A 13,062-nucleotide genomic window follows, 5' to 3' on the forward strand; every position below is an offset into this window, starting at 1 on the left:
TGTCCAAAGACATCTCCGTGGTCTTATGGCCAGCATGACTAAACCGAGAAGACGCATGGAACGTTGTTACCTTCCCACCAAAGGTGGTTCCTATTTTTTATACTTGCATTTTTAAATGCTTTCAAACTGCTAGGTTGGCAGAAGCTGGGACAAATAACAGGAGCTCACTCCATTACGCGGCGCTAGGGATTCAAACAGCCAACCTTTCTGATCAACAAGCTCAGCGTCTTAGACAGTGAGCCACCATGTCCCTAAGGTAGTCATGCTGACATCTAAATAAAAATCATAAAGAGATCATCCTGTTACCATCTTGGAAGACTAATCTCATCCATTTCTTATTTTGTCTTCCTTAATGGATTTTTCTTGATAGATTTTGGGAAAATTCTGGAAGTAATATATAATAACATGTATGTCAACCAAGTCTCTGTAAAAGTACTCATGTTATGCTTATTTGCAAGATTAAAGGTGGGCTGGCTGCCATAAGTATTAAGCAAGACTAAACTGTAAACAATCTGGAATATTTTAAGTTATATTCCTGTACTGAGCAGTAATTGGATTTGATAAATTGAATAACACCTTTCATATCTATAATTCTATATAGATATTTGTTGAATCTGAACATAAGAATTTGTACAAATTATATTTGGAATAGCAGAAACAAAACCTAGTATTTTCAGGATTATATATCTGAGAAGTCTCTAACATTTTAATTCAGAAACACTGACTGGAATCCCAACATAAAGTACTTTATTTCAAAATGTTCTCCTCTCCTGCAGGTGCTATTCAACTACAGTTCTTTTATATCGTAACTAACATCATATTTCTAGCTCTTTCAATAAAAATAATTTTAAAATTCTAGTGTAACTTTATATTGCCCTCTGCTGTCCAGTTAAACAACTACATAAAAGAAGAAAAATACAACAATCATCAAATACATCAAAAGCCATGCAAATTATTAATATATTTAGGTTCCTGTAAATTATCTCGAAGGTGTTGAACATATGCTTGCTAATTGTTTGAAATAACAGGAAATAAGAAGTTTTTCCTATTATTTAAAAATGTATTTTTAAACATGAATTATAAACTCCATGGGCATAATTTATGATTGCTTAACATCCTTCTCCATGCTACTGACATTGCTATGTTGGCCGAACATATTATAGCAAGAACAGTTTGGACCAATTATTACAGCCACCTACTAGATTATATAACAATCAGTGAATTATAGTTTAGCATATTTAAGGGTCATCAGATTGTTCAGCAACTTTTTGGGAACACTGATATTATTAATGTTTTAACAAGGGAATTCAGTTTAAGCTGGTACCTTTATTTATGGGTGCAGCTAGGCTGAAATGGGCTCTTGGCAAAGAAAGCAAAATGAGATCATCATGCTATGCAGTCTAAACCACAGAGTGGTGAACAAATATACAGAATGCAATCATAAACAATATAAAGCTCAGCAGCAAACCAAACTCAATTGGTTTTTTAAAAAAAATTAAATGCAAACTTGAGACTCAGCGTGCACCGAGTACAATAATAGTAAATAAAACATCATGTCAGTCAGGTCAAATCTTGATAAATTAGAAACACCAACAGTGAGAGGTTGCCTTCTCTGCAGGCAAGTAATGGTGTACCATTCTCCTTCCTTTTCTTCTGCTTGTCTGGTTTGCTAGTCAAAGCATCCACATTGCATATGAATGTTGTGTGATGTTGGATACAACACAACTTTGTACAAACCATATGTGTCAGTAACCAGAGCCCAGCAACATTATTCTTGTTGTTTGCAAGTAGAGCGTGGGGGGTTACATAGTTTTTCTGCTATGTCTTTTACTCTGCAAACATAATATCTTCAAAGTGTCCCGTTTTCTGGCATTCTCATTCTCAATTGAGAGCACCAACCAGCTTATTCTTATTTTTGTGGTATGTTGCTTGCGTTTTCTACTGTTTTAAGTTTAAAGAATTACCTATCTGCAGCTGCCATTGTAACAGGTATGCTTTTATAAAAAATTAGACTTTCAGGGCAAACTTCAATAATATTTGATGACTTGAGTATTGTTTTCTATCCAAAGACATTATACCATTTCCTTTATTTATGATTTTTAAAACAGTATCAAATGATCTGAATGAGAGCAATTTTCATGGAAGTGTATCCGATGTCATGACTGTATTTCTTAGGTTTTCCAGATATATAAATACAAGATAGTGACATCAGTTGCTGATATCATGGTTAATGGCTATAGAGTAAAATATTCAAAAACTATTTTATTCAAGCAGGAAAGGCTATGCCCACTGATGTACAGTATATGTTCTTTGCAGGTGTTGGTATTTGATCCTCACAAAGGATGCCTTCTTCACTCACGACACCCATGAATTTTTACATTTCGGAGATACATTCCCAGGACTGGGCCATTGCCAAAGCACAATCCTGGACTATATTGTACAGTATTGATCTCTGGCATCTTGCAATTTATTGAAAAGCTCTGTAGGTTGCTTGGGTCAGTTGGCGGTCATGTAACAATTTTGAATAGGATTGTAATATAAAAGTTTAGAGCCTGTTTTGTGTTTTGCATTTCTCTTTTGCAGTAGTTTGAGTGTGATCAAGAGAGTTTGATCAAAAATACAAACTGGAATTACTCCATTCACATTTCTTGATTTATTAACCAATCTCTCTTTCCCATGAGAATGAAGATCTTGTTAGTATCTCTGATGTAAAATGAAATACTACAAGAGCTTCAGAGGAATGCTGACTATCTTATTAATAATACTGCCTTCAGCATAATTTTCTACTAAGGTATCATATTATAGAGGAGCAAAGAGATAACCTTGAATGAACAATTTAGGAAGAACTAAACAGAACTCAGTCCTGTGAAAGGAGCTATGAGGGGGAAGAAAGCAAAGAACCTGCCATGATGCTATTTGCTATGAACAGGGGTCTAAAAGAAATAGAATAGAACTTTATTGTCACTTTAAATGTACACCTATCAGTAAATATTAAAATGAAATTTTGTTGCGTTCTGCTCTCGAAAGATAACCATTATACATATCCCACCCAAACACACATACACATATTACTCAGAGAAACATCAGTCTAGTTCGAATGTATGCATAATCATGGTGGGGGGGAAAGAATATTGCAAATTTACAAGATGACTGGCATAAGGAACAAAGCTGTTACAGAATCTAGTAGTCCTGCTATAGATACTTTGAAACCACCTCCCAGAGTGGAGCAATAGAAACAAACTGTGAAGTGAGTGTGTGGGGTCTCTAACAATGCTTCAAACCCTAAGCGCATAGTGCTTATAAGAGAATAACGGGAAGCGAGCTTTCTATAATCTTCTCAGCTGCCTTACCACTCTCTGTATTGACCTTCTATCTGAGGCACTGCTGCCACTAAAGCAAGGTAAAGTTAAAGGTTCCCCTTGCACATATGTGCTAGTCGCTTCCAACTCTAGGGGACAGTGCTCATCTCTGTTTCAAAGCTCAAGAGCCAGCACTGTCCAAAAACGACTCTGTGGTCATGTGGCGAGCATGACTAAACACCAAAGGTGCACAGAACGCTGTTACCTTCCCACCAAAAGCGGCTCCTATTTTTCCATTTGCATTTTTACATGTTTTTGAACTGCTAGGTTGGCAGAAGCTGGGAGAAGTAACAGGAGCTTACTCCGTTACGCGGCGCTAGGGATTTGAACCGCCGAACTGCTGACCTTTCTGATCGACAAGCTCAGCATCTTAGCCACTGAGCCACCGTGGCCCTTGGTGACCAAAAGCACCAAAGCAAACAGTGATACAATTTGTTAAAATGGTCTCTATAATGCCTTTGTAAAAAGTGGCCAGGACAGGAGGAGAAAGATGTGCCCTCCTCATCTGATGCAGGAAATGCAAACACTAGTTTTGCATGCTTCACTAAAGATAATGTATGAAGAGACCAGATTATCTGTTTTCTGCACTCCCAGACACTTAATGCTATTGACCACCTTCACAGCTGCAGCCTTGATACAAAGTGGAGTATGACTATGCCGGCTCTTTCTAAAATCAACAATGATCTCCTTTGTTTTATTAACATTCAAAACCAGGTCATTTTCATTTATGGCTATTCAACGTCCTTACAGTAAAGTAGTATTCTTATAATCCTTGGGATGCCTATTTCCTGATCTGACTACCACAATGTCTTAATACCAGGGCTTGGATGGATAACTTCTGAGTGCCCCCTGACTGATTCATCCCCTTTCTCTATGAATGACAGATAGTTCCGTTACAACAGCAATTCATATGCTCCCCTTCCTATAATAGAAGAAATATTGCAACCATGCCATGACAATAGAATTACTATACATGGGAGAATTAAAACCTTGCTTTAGGTTTCTCAAGAGACTTCGAGTGGCTGAGAGTGAGAACAGATGTCGAGGGCTATGTTTCGTCCTGCTGTGCCTGTTACTGAGCAAAACACAGCAAAGTGACTGTGTTTATTCCTGGCAAGAACTTTTCATTGGCTGAACAACACAATTTTTTCTAAACCACTATTCGACATTCAAATTAATGTCATCTTTGGCTCTTCTGACCTACGAAAGGTAGTCAAAATGAGTGAATAAATTATTTGACCAATACTTAAGATGGTATGTCTCTTAAAATAGGACAACTGAGCTTAACTGCTGCCTCTTGCAGAATTCACCTGCAACAAGTTAGTATCAAAGGTGCTTTGGGCCTTTCTTCTTCAGCTCTGACTGGATGGTGGGGAATGGAAGGATTTAACATAACATAATGTAACACAACACAACACCACACAACACGTAACATAACATAAATTGAGAAAAAGGCTCCATTCCGGATCTTCAGCATATCCCAGGACCCTGTAAGGCTTGTTGTAGCATTGCGCGCGTGAGCAGCGGCATTACCGTGAGGTTTGTCACATTGGTGCAGCCTCTTCGAGCAGGACCCTACAAGGACTGTGTTCCATTGCGTGCACAAGCAGCGGCACTGCTGCGAGTTTGGGCACACTGGCGCAGCCGTTCACAGCAGGGTGCCAGCTGCACCGGTGTGATGAAGCTTGTGGAGGTGCTGCCATTCATGAGTGCAATGGTACATCAAGCCTTGCAGAGGTTCCGCTGGGTGATGCCGCTACTCCTGTACACAGCTCAAACCTCAAGGCGATGCCGCTACTCCTGTACACAGCTCGCTCAAGTTGCAAACAGCCTGGGGATTTTGCGGCCTCTATGTGCCTGGGATGCCTGCAGGATCCTAGGCTTCTGAGTCCAGTGAGGCCCAGCATTTGGGCTCCAGTGAATTCTTCTTCCGGGAGGATCCGGTGCATACACGGCATGTCCAGCTCATTGAGTCTGGCCTGCTGCACCTCAAAAAAAGTAAGATCTCCTCAAAAATAAGCCCAAGTGCTTATTTTCAAGTCTAAAACAAAGTAAGACTCAGTCTTATTTTCTGAGAAACATGGTAATACATACAATAGCGAATGCCATAATTTACAGATTTACAGATACTTTACAGATTAACAGAGTTGGAAGGGCCTTGTAGGTCATCTAGTCCAACCCCCCCCCTGCCCATTTGATCGTGTATGAAAAATTATTGTAAAAACAATTGATTTTTATCTTTTTATAAAACTTATAGGCTACCCATCTTACCTCAAGGTAACTCTGGACAACTTTAGAGATACATCATATGCTATTAAATGATCTGTTTTTAGAATATGGCATCAGTCACTGAATGGTTGAAATATGTAGTTTTTGTTGTTATGCTAGATTTTTACTTTAAAGACTAGATTACAATCCATTCATATTTGCAGTTCCAACACAGGCATGTGCTTACAATTTTGACTTGGTCAAAATTACTTTCAATGATGCTTAAAATGTTATGCATTAAATCTACTCTACCATTGACTGATCTTCTACTCTGAAAAAGCCCTGAAAGAATTCTTGTATTTTTGTGCTTAACATAAATCTATAGCGAATCACTTGGCTAAGCTGAAATTTCTTATCAATATCTTAGATTAGATCTATAATTACAGAGACAAATTGTATCTTTTATAATTTGATCCTTGACGGAGTAAGAACAAATGTGAACTAGTTTATTGGTAGGTTGGGACTCAGGCATTTACTTCATTGTACTATGCTCTATATATTCAACAACCTGTCCAGCATAAGATCAGATTTTTCAAGGCTGATATTAGAGAGAAAATGTCAATACTATTCATCACCTAAACACACACAATAGTCTCTCAGGTTAGAGGGAGCCAAGGTCAATGTTATATTGATAATTCAATCAAACCCTTGATCCAAAAGCTTAGCTTGCTTTATAAAGCCATTTCTAGTTTCCATGTTGATGGGGTCTGTGAGAACCATTGCTCAAGAATCATGCAGCATTGGTAGTGGGTACTGGAGTCTTCATGAATCATAATTTCATTTTTTTAACCAAGGCCAATTACAAGTATTGATCCCAAATAATTCTGCTGAAGGAAGCGAGTATATCTGACATAGATTTAAGATTGAAGAATAAAAAAACCTATTCTCATTGGATTTGCAAATCACGTTTACAGATGGCTGTATAATAAGTTTCTAAAATGTTTGTATTATTATAGACATTTGGAAATGGTTCTTTTAAATAATGAAAAGTTTACCAGCACTCAAGGATTCATTAAAGTGAATTCTGTATGCAGGCAATGCCTAAGAGGCCATCGCAAGAAGAGAAATGTTGCCAGATGTTGTTTTGGTCTCTTCACACTGATTGGGCACGCACTTTAGATGCAACAGGCTGTGCACTCAGTGGTTCCTTGTGACTTAAGGGGTCCCTTGCTTTGTAAGAAAATCTTAAGATGTCAAAATGGTACCTTATGCTTTCTTTTGTTTATGACCATTATAAGTACCTATTAGCTTTCTTCTTAGATTTTCTATACTCTCCTCAGTCTTTGAAATACCAAAGTAATCTTGCGGAGTTTTGCTGTTTTTATTTTCTATTGTTTTCTTAACTTTTGCTTCTAAACACCACTGCAAAAATGCTAGTTGGATAATGCTAATTGGCATGTCATTTTAAATTTAGCCTATTTCTTCCATTTTGCCTTTTTACATTCATTAAACTATTTTCAGTAAATGAATGGGGATTATTTGAACCTCAGAATCTTGAAGGTGCTTAATATATTAGCCATAGTTAGAATTAATGGCCTAGCTAATTATGTCTTATTCAGTAAGCCATAGGTCAGTAATGGTTTAATGTGATGTAGAAAATCAGCCATTATTTTTAACTAATATTTTTGATATTTCTGTAACATAAAACTAACAAACATATCTGTATAAAGTGCCATGGAGGTGTGCTAACAGAGACTGCACACAGAGGGGTGTGGCTCTGGCTACCTTGCTGGACTTATGCAACAGCAGCCTACTCTTCTGCTACCATAATTGGTGTCTCAAAGAAGCCATGTTCACCTTTGATTCACTCCTGTCCAGCTACTGTTCCCCTGTAAGTTATATGCTGCCTCCCCAACCCCCCCCCCCAAAAAAAACCTGGAGTTAACATAAGAGGCTTGTACCCCATGAGATTATCCAATTCCCTTTTAAAGCCATCAAAGTCAGTAGCTATCACCACTTTTTTTAATTTTTACAAATGCACAGGTAAAGATGATCACATGACCATTGAAATGCTGCAGCAGCACTGTTCCCTCTAAGGTGCGCGGCTGCGCGCCCGCGCAGGTGGCAAGAAAACACCGCACAGCAGTTTCCAACTGCCGCGCAGTGCTTTCTGCTGTCACAGGCGCCGGAGGCTGGGGAGGTCCTTTGCAGACGGCTAGAACTGGCCGCCCACAAAGGACCTCCCCGGACTTGTTTTGGTGAGCGCGGGGCGACTGACGCCAGGAAAGCAAGCCCGGGGAGGAGGTCCTTTGTGGATGGCCAATCCTAGCTGCTTGCGCCCGGCGCTGCAGCTAAAGTAAAGCCCCTGCCGCTACCGGAATATCTGCTGCCGCCTCCTCCTCCTCTAACAGCACCCGACGCTGCGGCAGAGGTGAAGCCGCCAAAGCTCCCGCCGGCGACCCCGCCCATGGCAGCGGTGCCTCCCCCTCCATTCGGAGCACCTGAGCTGGGCCTCGCGTTACCCTGCCCCCTCCTCCTCTGCTGTGCTTTTGAGGAGCCATGAGGCCGCGGGAGCCAGTAGGAAGGCGGCGGGGGGGGGGGCAGGAGCAGGGGAAAAAGGCCTCATGGCTTCTCAAAAGCATGGCGGCGGCGAAGAAAGCAGCAGGGGTAACGCGGTGCTCCGAGTGGAGGGGGGCGCCAGCGGGAGCTTTGGCGGCTTCACTCCAAATGTAGTGGTGCTGTTGGAGATGGAGGAGGCAGCTGTTATTCTGGTGATGGCAGGGGCTCGTCGGCATCTTCAGCGGCAGCCCTGCCCCCTGTGAAAAAAGCCGAAGATGGATCCACGCAGATGACGTCGCTGCAACATGACTGGAGGAGGAATTCTGGGAGTTGAAGTCCACAAGTCTTCAAGCTGTCAGGTTTGAAGACCCTGGGTTTTTTTTTCTAAAGGGTTAGGGGTGCAAAGGGTCTTGCAACTTGACAGCTTTAAGACTTGCACACTTCAATGCCAGAGTTCCTGAGCCAACATGACTGGAGGAGGAATTCTGGGAGTTGAAGTCCACAAGTCTTAAAGCTGTCAGGTTTGAAGACCCCTGGGGTTTTTTTTCCCTAAAGGGTTAGGGGTGCAAGGGTCTTGTAACTTGACAGCTTTAAGACTTGCGTGCTTCAAATGCCAGAGTTCCTGAGCAAAAATTTTGGTTGCTAAGCAGGAGCGTTGTTAAGTGATACTGACATTATATAACACTTTTAATTAAGCGAGTACCTTGAAGAAACATAACTTTGAGTTTCAAATAATACTGATTTCGTTGTTGTCTTAGGTGACATTTGTGAAAAAAATTCAGGTGCTCAGGCATAAAAATGTGCCGCTCAAACACTATACTTTTCTGCTCACACTGAAAAAAAATTAGAGGGAACATTGTGCAGGAGTCATTAAGTGTAAAAAATGATCCTTTCTAAATCTCATTCCATTCAGCACACTTTTGAAAGAGATCCCTCCAAATAATGCATTATTTTATACAACTGACTCCATCAGTTACATTCCCCCCCTCCCCCAAATGTTCTAGCTTTTTCTCACAGGAGAGTTCAATCCCCATGACAATTTTTACAGCTATATCCTATACTTTTTTCATCTTTATAATACTGCTTTGCAGATGTGGCAAACAGACATAGCATTCTAGATACAGTTCTGCAATAAATATGTATGCCATTACAATATTGTTTGCTTTTATTTTCAACTCTCTTCCTATGATCCATACCATGGAATTTAACTTTAAAACTATGGAGCTTTCCACTATGAATCCAAGATCTCTTTTCTGGTTACTCATAGTTAGTTCAGACCTAAATCATCATACCATATTTTTCAGATTATAAGATGCACCGGTGTATAAGTCGCACCAAGATTTTGAAGAGGTAAATAAGAAAAAAAAGTTTTGGTCCTTCCAGGGCCCCAGGAGCACTCTGCAGGCTTCAGCAGGGCTGGGGGAAGGCAAAAATGACCCGTTTGAATAACTGTAGTTGTTAAGTTAATAATACGGTTGTTAAGTGAATCTAGCTTCCTCCTTGACTTTGCTTGTCAGAAGTTCACAAAATGTGATTACATGAACCCCAGATACTGCAACTGTCATAAAATAAATGCCAATTGCCAAGCATTTCAATTTTGTTCACATGACCATGGAAATGCTCAGCAGTCATAAGTGAAAAAAACAGTCGTATGTCACTTTTTTCAGTGCTGTTAACTTCGAATTGTCACTGAATGAACAGTTGTAAGTTGAGAACCTTGTATACCTAAATTGCTCTATACTAGCAATTTGATTGACCAGTTACCCAGTTTAAAAAGATCATTCTAGAGATCTTTACAATCACTTTGGAACATACAAGTTAATTGAAATTAATTTCAGTCTGGATTCAATAGAAGTCCAAGTAGTTTTCTATTTAGTATGAATATTTCTTTTGAAATGAAGTAAGCCAACTTCTTTACCTGAATATCCCATGAAAGGAGTCCAGTTTCTACATCCTGGTCGGTTAGATGAGAGAGGTGTTTTCTGTACTCTAGAAATTTTTATATCTTTGATGGAAGAAGGGCTTGTCATATTTACTGTGCTAATGTTTTCTGCATAAGAACTCTTGTCTCCAAAATATGAATCTAATAAAAATAAAAAGAACAATTTCTTTGAAAGTACCAAATATAAATTGATTGCATTTCTTTATTTCTAAGGCAATTATTTGAAACACTATTTAGTAATAAATAATTTAATTCTTTTAAACAAGATTTTGGAAATTTGGTGCCTGAGTGCCATAGCATTCATACCCTTAGATGCTTTGGGATATATGCTTAAATATAGTATAAATTGAAACTCATCTACATCTCATTAAAGTTTTAAACTTTTCAAAATAATTTTTCCTATATTTTTAAAAATTGGGAACACCTGATACTGCAGAAAACTAGATAATGACACTTTCAGATTACTGACATCCACATTGGAGAGAAAATGGACCCAATTCATTAACTTTTAAATATTCCTTGCTAAAGTCATAAAGTTCTATTTCTGAAATTACTAGGCTCTGCTCATCCTAGAAAAGATCTCCTGTTCAATTACATAGCAGAACAGATATATAAAATTCAATCTTCTTGCTAACTGCTTAATCATTTACAAGTTTGTTTAGAAAAAAACCAAGCCCTTTTAGAGTTTTAATGTCCTAGTTTAGAAATTTCTTAGAATTCCACCTTTTATTTTCTATCAGATCCACAATTAGTCATTCATTTAAAGTGTGTGTGCATATTTATAATTATAGCCTTAATTTATATGTTTAATAAATTATTATTTATCATATATTTAATACGGCTTAGTTAACTTTGGAATTTTAAGTGTTGCAAGTTGTCCAAGGCATGACCCACTAATTATATATTTTATCCATGTTTGTGAAAATTTATTGTTGTTTTCCTCATATACGGCATGTTATCTTAACATATAATCTGTATATTTGCATTTACTCATAATTAAAAATAATAGAAAAAGCTATCTTCAAAATACTTTTGCCAAGATAAAATTCATCATTCCAATATTCAGATAAATATTGAGCATCTAAGGATTAACAAGTCAGCTGTGTGATCAGATCAATATAGAGACCCAGTAGAGTCTATTTAAGAGGTGGGATTGCCAATAAAGAAAACCAAGCCCCTTCCTCAGACATAAAATGTTATTAAATGATTCCAGGCCACCTCATAGGACTGTTCTGGCAAAGAAAGGAGAGAAACTATGCATAACTCTTTGAGCTGCTGACCGAAAGGAAGGATGTGAATGAAATAAAATGTTTAACAGCCAGACGAGTCAGAAAAAGCTGACTGGAGGACTTTGGACCAGTCACTCTCAGCCAACCCCTCATAGAATTGCTATGGAGAAAGTAAAAGGAGGAATATTATATGTCTGACTTACGACCACAATTTAGCCCAAAATTTTCTGTTTTTAAGTGAGACACTTGTTAAGTGAGTTTTGCCCCACTTTACAACCTTTCTTTCCTCCGTTGTTAAATGGATCACTGCAATTGATAAGTTAGTAAATAGATTGTTGAGTGAATCTGGCTTTCCCATTTGACTTTGCTTGTCAGAAAGTCGCAAAAGGGACACATACGAGTCACTTGCCAAGCATTTGAATTTTTATCACACTATCATGGGGATGGTGCAAGGGTTGTAATTGTGAAAAACGGTCACCATTTTGTTCAGTGCCACTGTAAACTTTGAGCGGTCACTGAATGAACTGTTGTATGTCAAGGACTACCTATGCGGTGACAAAGGTAGGATAAAAGTCTAATCGATAAATAAGAATGGAAGTGTTGCAGTTTTCCCCACTCAAGAACTGGGTAAACGAAACTGCTACAAAAAGATCTAAACTTTTGAGAATTGCTGCTAATGTTTCCCATTCACTTATTAGAGAAGCTTTGAAAGGTGGGGATTGAGGTTTCCGCTCAGAAGAGGGCGTTATTTTCATTATTTCGGGGCTGCGATCATCGGACATTCTTCGGGCAATGCCCACCTTCCAACCCTCTCGGAGGAAAGGCCGCGGCGTCATTGGGGCCCCTGAGGGCCGTTCTCCCCCGCTGAGGGTGAGAGGGCTCGCCGGTCAAGGCCGGCGTCTCTTGAAGACCGAACTGGTAACGGGGCTGACGCTCGGGGCCAGAAGATGACGAGTAAGAGGTGGAAGCAGCCAACGCTTCCGCCATGATCCACTTGATTCGGAGATCGCCCCTAGGAAACCCCAGCACGAGGCAGGCTCAAGGAGCCCTCCCCCCCGTTTGCCTCAAGACAGCCCGCGCCTCGAATGGAGACAGCGGACTGTACCATTTCAAACAAGACAGAGGGGTATCTCCCGTTTAATTGATTTCTCTCAGTGACGAAGAGTAATTCTTATCCGAGCTCCCTCAACCTTGGGGGAGAACTTTCTTACTCACGTGAACATTGGAGTATAATTTAGGATCACACATTCCCCCTTAACATGCTCAGCCGTTATCTCAAAATTGTAAACCCACCAGGAAAAAGTACCCTTAACTGTGGATGCTTCAGCAGGACGGCTCTTTTCTGACAAATCTTTTTTTTCTTATCGGGTTGCCCAAACGTGATGCAACGTGTCATCACTTTCAGATGATGGGAACTGTAGTCCGCACAGTTTAAAAGACCGTTAGCTAACAAATACTAGCTCAGGGTTGTACTTTTTTTTTTTGAAGGAACTTCCTAGTGCAGTTCATTTGTAGAAAGAATGCGATTTAGAACTAAGGGAAATGATAGTAACACTACAAACTTCTGTAATTTTAGATTTTGTCCAGAATAAGGCCTCCCCCTCAGAGCTGTCAGTAGCCTGTTAGCATTATTGGGAATGAAGATTGCATCCTTAGTTCAGCCATTTCTTTTGATAAAGTGAATCAAAATTGCAATATAAACATAAGCCCTTTGAGAAACTGGACTTAATTAAGCATAAACTGAATGGTTTATAAACAAGTGATG

General features: G+C 39.4%; 1 protein-coding gene across 1 annotated transcript in view; it reads right to left on the reverse strand.

The window, feature by feature from the left end:
- MSH4 (mutS homolog 4) overlaps positions 1-12,284 on the reverse strand; it is a gene marked incomplete at both ends in the record, with an annotated part of 80,909 nt that extends 68,625 nt beyond the window's left edge. Inside the window, 2 exons of the mRNA XM_081949158.1 lie at positions 10,045-10,209; positions 12,098-12,284. Of these exons, the coding sequence (XP_081805284.1) occupies positions 10,045-10,209; positions 12,098-12,284 (352 nt within the window). The remainder of the gene's footprint in view (positions 1-10,044; positions 10,210-12,097) is intronic.
- Positions 12,285-13,062: the final 778 nt, after the last annotated feature.

This window comes from Natrix helvetica (genome assembly GCF_964273705.1).
Source record: "Natrix helvetica genome assembly, chromosome: 3".
Taxonomy (NCBI): domain Eukaryota; kingdom Metazoa; phylum Chordata; class Lepidosauria; order Squamata; family Natricidae; genus Natrix; species Natrix helvetica.